We start from the raw sequence: 12,939 nt of genomic DNA, 5'->3' as shown, positions 1-12,939 counted from the left end.
ATTAGGCCCTCACTCAGAGCTAGACGCTGTGCACGGCCAAAGTCTGTATCACCCCCCACTCAATCACAGTTCAGTGAAACTGTTTACAAATGCGAAAAAAACGGGGCTCGGAGAAGCAGATAATTTGTCGGAGGTCATCCAAAGAGATGGAGAAGGAAATCTAAGTGAGAGGCTTGAAGGAATGAGTACTGGAGTCCTTGGGGGACTCGCTTCCCTTCCGACAGCCTCGACTCTCCGCCCCTTCCCTGCCTGCCCGCGGGCCCCTTTAACCGGGTGGCGGAAGGGGCGGCCGGGCAGGCGGCGCCCAATGGGCTGCGCCGAGCGTCACTTCCCGGCAGCGGGAGGCGAGTGGCGAGTGGCGAGTGTCAGGGGGGCGGCCGGCGGGGGCGGGGCGGCCGGAGGAGGCGTTGGCAGCGGGCTCGGACCCACGCGGCGCCGCGGCCCGCCTGGCCTGCAGCGCTCCCACCCCCGGCGGCGGCGGCACGATGCCCTTTGACTTCAGGAGGTGAGTGTGGCGACCCCGGCCAGTCGGGAGTTCCCTCAGCGGGCAGAGGGAGCGCCCTGGCACGCCGCGGACCCCTCCCGCCCTGCATGCAAAAGCGGCTCCCCGCCCTGTGCATGCCTCCGCAGGCCCCTAGGGACCCCAGGCGAGCCCCCTGCCGCATACGAAGCCCGCCAGAGCCGCGGAGGCCCCCTCGTGCAGCGGGAGACAAACCCACCCACCTTCCCTCCGCCGAGCCCCCTCCCCAGCCTGCCCGTATACCTTGCATTCCCCGCCCCCACACTAGGAAACAAATTTCCTCCCTCCTCCCAGATGGGAACAGCCCTTACACCCCAGCATCCCTCTCCTCCCTCTACTGAACCTCCTTCGTGGACCCCACCCCAGCTGACAGGTGGGGCAGGGCACCTGGAATGAGTCCGGAGGGGCCTGGGGCCCCATGCAGCCTGCCGGCAGCTGGAGGGTTTTAGGTTTCTATAGCCTGAGGCTCCCTGAGGCCGGGCAGATCAGGAGGCCTGCGCCCGCCCCTCCCTCCCTCAGCCCCAGCCCTGTCCGCTGGGTATGGGCGCACCATGGGAAGGGGAGGAGGCGCCTTGGGTAGGACTCTGCAGAAGGGCCACCGGGGGCTGGCCTTGGCTTTCTGCAGTCACCACAGTGGGTCCTTTGTGGGGTCCAGCTGCCTCATGGTCTAGGTTGCATGGGGCATCCTGGAAGCCTGCGGAGGAAGAGATCTCCACTAGCGTTTCCCTTGAGGTGTGGAGGCCCAGGGGATGTCCTGGCCTGAGGCAGCCACACTTGGTGTCTGGCTGGGAAAAGAGCAGGGCTTTAATGCCGGGAGGAGCTGGATTAGAATCCTGGCTCTGCCCTTTCTACTGAACAGCTTGGTATATTCTAGAAGTTAGGGGCAAGGGCTCTGGGTTCAGAACTTCCTGTCGCTGCTGGGCTGACTGACCTCAACAAGTCTCTGAGCGCTCTCAGTTTCACCACCTGCAAATTGGGGCTAAAAATAAGGTCTCTGCTTGTGACGACTGAGTGCGTGAAACACCCTTAACAGAGTCTGGCATGATTTAGATCTCAGAAATAGGGCATTAGTGGATGGGGGGTGTTCTCCAGGAGGGGTTTTCCACATCCACAAAATAGTGATTCAGATGCCTGTGCCACAGGAGGTATTTCTTCCCCTCTTCTTACATGTGAAGGCAGTGTAAAGTGACAGTCTACCCAGAGAGAAAGGCTCTTAGCCTGCCATGACCCCCATAGCATGGGATATATTGGGGTTTAAGCCCAAAAAGGACACTGGCCATGGACCTCTTGATTGGCTGACATGGTTTTCCATCCTGTCGGGGTCCCTGATACCAGCTAGCAAATGTTTGCCGGCTTCTTGCCCCTGCCGGGAAGCCCTGAAGCTACCAGACCTAGGCAGTTTTGAACAAGGAAAGCCCCTCTGATGGAATTCAAGGCCAGTCCTAATAGCATCAGTTAAGTCTAGGCCATAAGAGCTGTGGTCGGCACATCAATTCCTGGTTCCACAAAGCCTCCCCTTACCCAGGCCGACCGTAGAGATTCCTGCCACCCCCCACCCCTCCTGCCCCTGTGTGATTCAGTAGGTTCCGGTGATTTTGAGCTTGCTGGGGAAATTGCTGTTTTTGATCTTTTAATCCTTTCTCCCTGCACCTCACCCTTCCGTCTTACCGAAGAGGAAATGAGGCTCCAGGGAAGAGGGCCTTATCTTGGACTTTATGGGTGCTAAATGGGAAGGGTGGACTTGGGTCTCAGGTCACACATGGCTCCCAACCTTGTGCTCCTTGAATTGGTGGCTTGGGGGGCAGGTAAGGGAAGTAAGGAAAATGGGTGAGGCCAGCTCTAGCCTTTGGCCTTGGAAGGGCCCTGTATCAGGCATTGATATTCAAAGAGAGAAATGCCCAGCTCGGAGAAGCTGGCTAGTCTGGGGCTCCCTTGGCATACTTCAGGTCCCTGAGTGCCCAGGTGCCAGGGGGCCCAGCTTAACTAGGAAATACTCTCAGGGCTTGGGCTCACTGTGGAATGTTGAGAATGGATTCAGTGCTTCACATTTGCACCTTGGAGGATGAGCCATGTGTGCCCAGCAAACCTGCACTCTTTAAGCTCTGTGAACTACAGGGCTCCAGGACCTGGGTTCTACAGAGGGTTCTACCATCCCCATGCGCCTTCCTCCTCTTCAGTGTGCATTCATCAAGCATTCATCAAGTGTCCAGTCCATGCTCAGCCCTCTGCCACAGGCCCCACCGTGAGGAGGTGGGTGGCATGTGGTCCGGCTCTCTTTGCATTCCAAGAGGAGGGAGGAGTCTTGGTGGGGTCCCAGGAGTGGGGGTGTGCATGAACTGGCACACAAGGAACATCTACCACTGTATACACACTTTGGGGTGCAGACATTGATTCCCTTGTCACCTGAGGGAGTTTTAATCTTCATTTTAAATCAAAGGAGAGGGGAGCTCCACTGAGTGGAAGCCGTTTGCTCTGGCCATGCAGTGCATGAGCTGGTGGAGCTGGGATTTGAACTTGGGGCTGTTAGCTCCAAAGCCTTAGATCTGGGAGAAAAGGGAGAGCTCGGAGGGGCCCACCATCCTGTCAGCTCTTTTAAGAATTGTGGGGAGTGGAGAGGGGTATACCATGATTAGACCTTCTCCCCTTGTTCAAGGCCGGGGAGAAAACCAGCCTTCCTGCTCATATTCCTCTTCTTAAAATGAGAAGTAGAAAAAATAGCTCACTCTTGCCCTTCCCTACGGATACTTCTGATTTTCTTACTGCCTGTAGAGCCTAGTGCAACTGAGTTCTGTGTTTTCCTGTCTGTGAAATGGGAATGAGGAGAGTACTCACCGAAGTAGAACAGTTGAGGGATGAGGCAGTGCAGAAAGCATTTGGACACAGAGTAAGCGCCCCATCCATTTTGGCCGCCATATTTATTTGTGTCATTTTATTTTAGCACCCATCATCTCCTAACACATTATATGATTCACTTAATTATCATACTGCTTCTCCCTCCCTCCCATTAGTACATGAGCTCCTAAGGGCAAGAAGTTTTTATCTGGCTTCTTCAAGGTTGCATCTCCAGCACCTAGAACTGTGCTTGAGCCAAACTCGATCCTTGGAGATGCCTCTTGAAATCTGTCAAGGAAGCCATAGACATGGCGTGACTTGATATGCCAACTTCAGTGGGCAGATTTTCAGCCATTAGTGGAGAAATCTCCCCTCTCCACCCTTGAATCTGCCTTTCCTAGATTGTTTTTGGGGTTAAGGAAGGAGGCAGAATGCAGGGGAGGGAGGCTGAGCTTTCAATGATTTATTGTGTTTGCTTTGCTCTTGTTAAATTGTTTCACTAATGGCTGGATGTTGCAGTTGTGGAACTGGCCTTGTGACCCACATCCGTGTGTGTTGTTTCCAGTTCCGGCTGGCCTGGGGCCAGTAGCACCTGCTGCCTTCTGCACACCAGCCCAGGGTGGGTGAGGAGGGAAGATAACAGCATCCGGCAGCCCTGTGCCCAGGCCCAGTGGTGCCTGAGCACTGCCTTCCGGGAGGTGCAGGTGGCTGCTGTCCCACAGTGACAGCCCCCATGTTGAAACCCCAAGGCCTGGGGGGTGCCGCTGCACTGGCACTGACCAGATGTGCCCTGGGACCGTTGACTTCCCCTCTCGGAGCCTCCATTTCTTCATTTTAAGGAGGGGATGTAAACTTCGCTGCCTCACCTGGTAGACTAGATGTAGGGGCAAGTGTGATCAATGCACACTTGCAGGATCAATGTGCAATGCAACTTGCAATGTAGGATCAGGCTCATAATTTGTGGGGCCCAGTGCAAAATGAAAATGTGGAGTCCCTTGTTGAAAAAGTATTAAGAATTTCAGGATGGCAGCAGCAGTGCATTCAGCCAAGCATGGACCCCTCTGAGTGTGTGAACCTGTGTGCCTGCACAGGTTATGCGGCCCTGATGGGGCTGGCCCTGCTGTAGGGCCTAGGTTTGGCCTCTACCATTTTTCACTCTGGCCTTCCGAGTGGTCTTTCCCCCTCCAGGATACCCCAGACCTCCTCAGGACTCCCTAGTGAGCTTTCCAAAGTTGATCTGATATTTTCATGTCCTGATTTCAGCCTTCAAATGGGTCTCATTGCTCTGAGGATCCAGTGTGAATTCCTTTTTTTAAAAAAAATTATATAGAGATGGGGTCTCGCTATGTTGGCCAGGTTGTTCTTGAACTCCTGGCCTCAAGTAATCCTCCTTCCTTGGCCTCCCAAAGTGCTAAGATCACAGGCATGAGCCACTGCGCCTGGCCCAATGGCCCAGTCTTAATTCCTTAGGCCCCAATAGGGAATGGGACCCTGGTAGCCCCATCAGTTCCTACACCAAGCTAAGCCCCAGCCACCACAGGGACCTCTGAGCACAGAGTTAACATTCAACAGAGAGTAGCTAACATGAATGCCTGTATTTCCACCCTGCTGTTTCTTCCAGAAAGAATTCCAAGGAAGCTGACAAGAACATATACTTTACAGCAAGTTTTAAAAAATATAAATAGGAGCTGGGAGCTGTGGCTCATGCCTGTAATCCCAGCACTTTGGGAGGCCGAGGTGGGTGGATTACCTGAGGTCAGGAGTTTGAGACCAGCCTGGCCAACATAGTGAAACCCCGTCTCTACTAAAAATGCAAAAATTAGCTGGGCATGGTGGTAATCCCAGCTACTTGGGAGGCTGAGGCAGGAGAATTGCTTGAGTCCGGGAGACGGAGATTGCAGTGAACTGAGATCTTGCTACTGTACTCCAGCCTGGCCAACAGAGTGAGACTCTGTCTCAAAAAAAAAAAAAAAAAAAAGTGTCTGTATATGGGCCAGATGTGGTGGCTCACACCTGTAATCCCAGCACTTTGGGAGGCCGAAGTGGGAGGATTCCTTGAGGATTGCAGGAGTTCAAGACCAAGCTGGTCAACATAGCAGAACCCCATCTCTATGGGTGAAAAAAATGGCCAGGCGTGGTGGTGTGCGCCTGTGGTCCTAGTTTCTTGGGAGGCTGAGGTGGAAGAATCACTTGAGCCCAGGAGGTGGAGCCTTCAGTGAGCCATGTTCATGCCATTGCATTCCACACTGGGTAACAGAGGAAAACCCTATCTCAAAACACACACATACACACACACACATACACATATAGGCTTAAAAATCAGGGCAAAAAGAAAATAAAAACTAGACCAGAGAGAAAATTGTGTGAAAAGGCCAGTATTTCATGTTTATTGAACATTTGCTAGTGACAGGCACTGTTGTAAGGCTCTTACTGCATCAGCCCATTTAATTCTCCACAGTCCTACAAGGGAGGCACTGTGGTTACCCCACTTTACAGATGAGCCAGTGGAGGTGCCACAGAGTTCGGAAACACGGTCGTTCCTGTTCCTGGAGCTGGGATTGGAACACTGCCATTTGGCACCAGAGCTCCACTGTGTCCTGTAGGCTCATCTCTAAAGCTTTCTCTTTTCTATTCACTAAATTCAGAGAGAACTGAGAACTCTTCTAATTGGATTCATTGGATTTCTCTTTACTAATCCTCACCCAGCAGTGCTCATTAAGAAGCTGAAAGCCAGCAACTTTTTCCCCCAGCCTCATGTAGCCTGACACCTGATTCTGAAATGGTCTTTAAAGACCCTCACACTAGCTAATGGCATTACCCTCGAGGGGCTCAGTTTTCCCACGCTGACCAGTGGGGGTTTTCCAGCTTAGAGCATCATGTTTACCTGCTCGCCGGGACGTGGAATGAGATGGAATGTCCTCTCCTCCCAAGGCAGTTTGGATTCCTGACTATGGTGCTGTAGCAGCAGGAGACAGGGCTTTAGCCAGCTGTGTCCTGGTTAAGTTACATTCCCCATCTGGTAGTCCTTTCGTATTTTATTTGGAGTTACTCCTAGCCAGTTTTCATCAGGCGTGGGAGAGACAGGCAGGGTGTGAAGAGGGCATTTGGGGTGAGGCTCACCCAGTACATCTAAATCAGTGAGCCTCAACCCTGGCTGTACATTAAAGTGATTCTAATGCACATCCAAGACGGAGGAGAATTGCTCTGAATTGGGAGAACCAATAGCAAGCAGGGCTGAGAGCACCAGGGGAGCCAGGTCGGGTGGCGGTGGAGAGCCTTGCCTCGGGCAGCTGGGGCGTGGAGTTCCAGTCCCACCCATCATTCCTGCATGACCTTTGGCAAATCTGTTACCCCACCAGTAAAGTGGACAGTAAGGGGCCGTAACTTTCTACTAATAACCTTGCTCTTCAAAGTGCAGTCCCAGATGCCAGCTTCAGCAGCACCTCGGAGCTTGTTGGAAGTGGAGAATCTCAATGCCCACCTGGAATCTGAATCTGTAATTTAACAAGATCCCCAGGTGATTCATGTATTCATTAAAATGTATAAAGCCCTGGTCTGTATGATTAATTTGACTCAGTGTCCTCCAGTCTGTGTCCCTCCCTGCTGCACTGGCTGCCTCACTAAGGGCTCTGAAGAGTCCAGCACTGAACGAACCAGAGTTATTTGGTTCAGCCCAGCGTTTGCCACATGTATAGTCTCAGACGCCCTGTTGTTTATGGAGCAGCTAGTACCATTTCTCAAAACACAGTATGGGAAACACAGCCCTAATTGATCCTTTAAGGAAGTGGCAATTAACCTAATTGTCTGTTGTCAGCTTTAACTTTTAGGTCTATTAACTTAATTACATTGATTGTATATGTGGGAAAAGTACAGGACAGGAAAAAAACCTCCAACGCTGGCTGTATTTGTTTAAAAAAAATCTTGACCCATGGGAGAGGCAGGGTGAACTCAGGGTTCTCCATACAGCAAAGAGCCAGGGGACATGTGGGGTCCTTTACAGATACCTCTTCTCCCTCTGAGTGGGCATGATCCTTCCTGTTTTATGTCCAGGGAAACCGACCCTCAGAAATGCTGGGTCACAGCTGGTGCATCTGACAGCATAATCCTCATGCCCTTGACAATTAGCCTTCCTCCTGGCACCTGCCAGGCAGCATAGCTACACAGGAAGGAAGATCCGCTTGAAATGGACAAACCATTCTGTTTCTCCAAAAGGTGGAAACCCTATTCGAGATGAGAGGCCTGGCCGTAATTACAGTTAGTATAGTCAGAGGACCCAGATGTCCCTGATGTACTGGGAACTGGCGTTGTGATAGCCCCTCCATACATTAGGTTTCCTTTCTCAGATTCTGGTCTGGGTCTTGAATATCTTTGGAGGAGAAGTAATGCTCATCTTATTAGCAATACCTCACAGCCCTTCAGCTTGTAATGTCTTGAGCACTGGGCTAGGCATGTCATTGGACTTATAAAATCACACTGGCCTTACAGACAGATACAATGATTCATGATTTATTTTCTTTGTTTTATTTTTAAAGTTAGCGTATGATGTGTGTTTGTGCACTCTTCTATGAAAGTTAAGACTTGTTTGTCATGTAATCACCACCATCCAGATACAGGACAGCTCCATCTCTATCACCCCTCACATCTCATGCTGTCATTTTATAGTCATACCATTCATTTGGTTATTTTTTGTGTGGTAAGAATACCTAACATCAGAGCACCCTCTTTTTTGAGACGGAGATTCATTCTTGTTGCTCAGGCTGGGGTGCAATGGCGCAGTCTCGGCTCACTGCAACCTCCACTTCCCAGGTTCAAGCAATTCTGCCTCAGCCTCCCAAGTAGCTGAGATTACAGGCATGCACCATCAAGCCCAGCTAATTTTGTATTTTTAGTGGAGATGGGGTTTCGCCATATTTGCCTATTTTATTTATTTATTTATTTATTTTTTTTTTTTTGAGACAGAGTCTCGCTGTGTCGCCCAGGCTGGAGTGCAGTGGCGCAATCTCGGCTCACTGCAAGCTCCGCCTCCCAGGTTCACGCCATTCTCCTGCCTCAGCCTCTCCGAGTAGCTGGGACTACAGGCGCCCACCACCACGCCCGGCTAATTTTTTTGTATTTTTAGTAGAGACAGGGTTTCACCGTGGTCTCGATCTCCTGACCTCGTGATCCGCCCGCCTCGGCCTCCCAAAGTGCTGGGATTAAAAGCGTGAGCCACCACGCCCGGCCGCCTATTTTAGATACTTCATGTAAGTGGAATCATGCGGTATTCATTCTGTGTCTGCCTTATTCCACATAACATAATGTCCACCAGGTTCATCAGTGGTGTCACAAATGACAGAATTTCCTTGTTTAAGGCTGAGTAATATTTCAAGGTGTATATATACCAACATTTACCCCTTAATAGACATGTAGGTTGTTTCCTCATCTTGGCAGTTACGAATAATGCTGCAGTGAGCATGGGAGTGCAGATGTCTCTGAGATCCTGATTTCAATTCTTTGGATAAATACCCCAAAGTGGGACTGCTGGATCCTATGGTAGCTCTGTTTTTAATTTGTTGAGAAATCTTCCTCCTGTTTTCCATAGTGGCTTCACTATCTTTCCTTCCCAGCAACAGTGTGCAAGGGTTCCCTCTCCCCACATCTTGCCAACATGTCTTTTGTTTTTCTGGTAATAGCCACCCTAACAGGTATGAGGTGCTATTTCATTGTGATTTTTATTTGCATTTCCCTGATGAATAGAGATTTTGAGCATCTTTTCAAGATCTTGGCCATTTGTATGTCTTGTTTGGAGAAATATCCATTCACATTTTTTGTGCTTTTTAAAATTGGAAGGTTTTTGGCCAGGCATGGTGACTCACACCTGTAATCCCAGCACTTTGGGAGGCCAAGGTGGGTGGATCACCTGAGGTCAGGACTTCGAGACCAACCTGGCCAACATGGAGAAACCCCGTCTCTACTAAAAATACAAAAATTAACTGGGCATGGTGGCATGCGCCTGTAGTCCCAGCTAGTTGGGAGGCTGAGGCAGAAGAATTGCTTGAACCTCCGGGAGGCAGAGGTTGCAGTGAGCCGAGATTGCACCACTGCACTCCAGCCTGGGTGACAGAGTGAAACTCCCTGTGAAAAATTAAATTAAATAAAATAAGAGTTTATTTTTGCCACTGAGTTTAAGGAGTTGCTTATATAGTCTGGATATTAGCCCCTTATCAGGTGTATGGTTTGCAAATGTTTTCTTCCATTCTGTAGTTGCGTTTTCACTCTGTTAATGTTTTCTTTATTAATTCAATTTTAAAATGGTAAGCCAAGGCACAGAGCTGGAATGGGAATGGCCCAGGACACAGCTGGTGAGGTGCGGGGCTGGGGTCCCAGAGCCTGGCACCTCACATGGTGCTATCCTGCTTTGCTGATTTTTCTTGTTGATTTTTTTTATTCTTCATTAGATCTTCTCTCCCCTCCCAGTTTCACACCAGGAGTTACCAACAGATAGAATTACCTAAAATATCCTTTGAGAACTTTGGGAAACCCTGGTGATATTTGGCGTGTTTTGATGTCTTGCTGGGTCCAAGAGTATGTTCTTAGTGTGCAGAAAGAGTCTCCAAGTCTTCAGGGGAAAGTGGTATGTAGCGGTCCAACCCTGGCCACCCTTTCTGAATGGTCTTCTACCTTGTAAACCCCTCTGGGGACTGACCACAGATCCCCTGGGGAATGCTGTCAAGTGCCCTTGGAACTGACCCTCACATTGCACTCATTTGGCAGAGCTCTCTGGATTGAAATCCCTTCCTCAGTGTTTACCAGCTGTGGGGCCCAGGACAAGACACTTTGACTCTGCAAGCCTCAGTTTTCCTCATCTGCAAATTGGGGTGCTCATACTTTCTTTGCGGGGATTTTGTGAGGGTGAGATGAGCTCACATGGAATGTGACACAAGTGTACTTGGAGGTGGGAGGACATTTCCCTCTTCTCTGCCTTTCCTGGCGGCATAGTCCTGTGCCCCTCGCCGAGCCGTGATAGATGTCAGTGGTGGGTCTTCTGGTAGGTGGACATGGTAAAACCAGGGCCTCCGGGGTTTGCAGGGCACAGATGCAATCACATGGAAACACCTGAGATGGTCAGACCCAGAGTTAGACCCCTCTCCCTTTGTGGTACCCACACGGCCATAGACGTCAAACAGCAGTCTGTGGTAAGGGAGAAAGTGGCCAGAGGGTCACACACTCAGGCGCCCCTCCCTATCAGCAAGTACCTCAGTAGGTGATTGGGCAAGATGTGGGCCCTGGCCACCTGGAGCGTGAGGCCCTGTGGGGAAGGGACAGCTGACATGCAGCTCTGTTGCTTACTGCCTACAGATGCCCTGATTTTTCAAGAGACAATGAAAATCTGATAAATTGTGTGAAAATGGTTGGCCACTGATTTCAATTTTATTTCTGTTAAACACCAAACAAATGCTTCTGAGGGCTGACAATAGCCTATGACAGGCAGGGTGCCGCCTGTGTGTCGCACATGGCAGTGTGACCAGGACAGACTCGGGTGGGCAGGACCTTGGGCTCGTGGGAGGTGGCCTAGTGGGCATGGACTTGAAGCTGGAGGCAGAGGAGTGAGGGACCCACAAGTCAATTTCTTTGGGCACAGGCAGCCTCGGGGCCCCATCCCACGCTAAGCCGCCTCCCACCCGGGGCTTGGCCTGGCCCTAGGACCTTGATTCCTTCAGGTGGCAGCTGGGGCTCCCCTCCTCTGATGGTGTGGGAATGGCACCACTGGCCCCTGCCATTGGACCTGCTGTCCTCTTTGGTGATCCTAGGGCTGGCCCATGTCCCTTTGGAGTGACACACCCTCTCTGCAGATCCTTCAATACCTTCGTCCCCGGGGTGTCTTTCAGGTGACTTCCCAGGGCCATGCTGTGATAACAGTAGTGCCCAAAATAGTCACTACTTACCGAGTGCTAGACTAAAGGCTTTTCTTGGATTCCCTCAGTCCATCCTCAAGTCAGGTAGGAGCCATTTCCCATTCCCATCTTCTTGAGGAGGACGCAGGGTATAGAGGGGGAACAGGACTTGGCCGAGGTCACACAAACAGCGGGTGATGCAGCTAAGACCCAAGTGCCTGTCTCTGTGCCAAAGCTGGCTTTCTCAGCCAGTATCATGCCCCAGGAGGGGAGTGTTGTTGCCTTGATTTTCTTGCAACCCCTCAATGGATACCCCCCATCTACTCAGTTGTGTTTACAGTCTGTTGCCTTGGGGGCAACACACTGTAGAAGTGGAAGCCTTGGGGGGCCCTTGTTGCTGGAGAGGAGGCCGGGCCTGGTGACCATTTCCTACCACCCTGTGCATCTGTGGGCGAGAGATTACGCTGAGCCCCTGCCGGGGGAGCCAGGAGGGCGTGCAGCACTTCCTGTGGGCAGTGGGCAGGGCGGAGGATGCTCTGGCCAGTGCCCAGGGCCCCTGTCCACACACCAGGAGCAGGCTGGGCCGTAGAGTCATCTGTTGGTTGAACACATTGATTGAGGGCCTGTGTGCCAGGTATCATTCTAGAAACAGGGGACATAGTGCTGGGCCAAACAGACAACCCCTGCCCTGCAACTCATGATTTAAAATTCATATTTTAATTCTGGTATTTTGCTTCTCTCTCTCTTTTAAGTAAATACACTTTTTATTTTGGAATAGCTGAGATTTACAGAAAAGCTGCAAAGCTAGTACAGACACCCTGCATCTATTCTGCGAGGGTCCCCACCTTCCATTACCACATTCTCACCACTAAGAAGCTGACCTTTGCCCATGAATATTCTCTAAACTCTGGGCTTTATTTGGATTTTCCCATTTTCCACTGATGTCCTCGTGGCACCCCAGGATCCCATCCAAGGTCCCATATTTGCATTCAGAGCCCGTGTGTCCCCAGGCTCCTCTGAGTGGGGGCAGTTTCTCAGTGGGTCCCTGTTTTCTATGATCTCGGCAGCCTTGAGGGAGACAGGCCAGGCATCCTGTAGAATGTCCTCAGCCTGGGTTTGTCTGATGTTTCTTCCTAAGTGGACAGGATTATGGTTTTGGGGAAGCATCCCCCGAGGTGAAGCGTCCTTCTCAGCACATCCCGTGGGGGCCCATGGCATCCATTTGACCTCTCTGGTGATGTCGGCCTTCAGTACCTGGTTAAGTCCTCATTTGGGTTGGTGGACTTTCTCCCCCTCCCCCAATCCCCTGCACCCGTCTTTCTCGTAAAGTGACCCTCCTGGAGGGAAGTGGACTGACTCCCAGCATCTAAAATCCCTTGCGTGATGCTACGTGACTTAACAGTGCCTCTTTCTGCGCTGTCTGTGCAGGATGCCCAGCACTGGGCACTTTGACTCACTTCTGAGCCCAGCAGCATAAGATGGGGCAGGAGAAGGAGCTTGTAAGAACCCATTGTCCTCCCTGGCCTGCCCCTTGTGCCAGGCTGATGTCGGGTGGTTTACAGTCATGATCTCATTTCACCATCATCACACACCTGCATGATAGGAGGAACTGTCTTGGCTCTGAGTTGGGAGACAGCAGAGCTAGGATTGCAGCCGATCTGGGTCCCCACTCCACAGTCTTTGGATTATGCCCTGTGCCCTTTGCAAGAAGAG

At 51.3% G+C, this 12,939-nt stretch overlaps 1 protein-coding gene across 4 annotated transcripts in view; it reads left to right on the top strand.

Annotated features, from left to right (window-relative positions):
- The first annotated feature begins 325 nt into the window (after positions 1–325).
- Positions 326–12,939, top strand: part of ERGIC1 (endoplasmic reticulum-golgi intermediate compartment 1) — a 119,090-nt gene continuing 106,476 nt past the window's right edge. The window contains exon 1 of one of the 4 annotated variants that reach the window (XM_055284776.2): positions 326–505. In XM_055284776.2, coding sequence (XP_055140751.2) covers positions 486–505 — 20 coding nt within the window. In that variant the 5' untranslated portion in view covers positions 326–485. The remainder of the gene's footprint in view (positions 506–12,939) is intronic. The other 3 variants (XR_010121665.1, XM_063642636.1, XM_063642634.1) reach the window with 3 other exon arrangements.

This window comes from Symphalangus syndactylus, chromosome 7 (assembly GCF_028878055.3).
Source record: "Symphalangus syndactylus isolate Jambi chromosome 7, NHGRI_mSymSyn1-v2.1_pri, whole genome shotgun sequence".
Classification (NCBI taxonomy): Eukaryota; Metazoa; Chordata; class Mammalia; order Primates; family Hylobatidae; genus Symphalangus; species Symphalangus syndactylus.
This window is presented reverse-complemented; position numbering and strand designations above follow the sequence as displayed.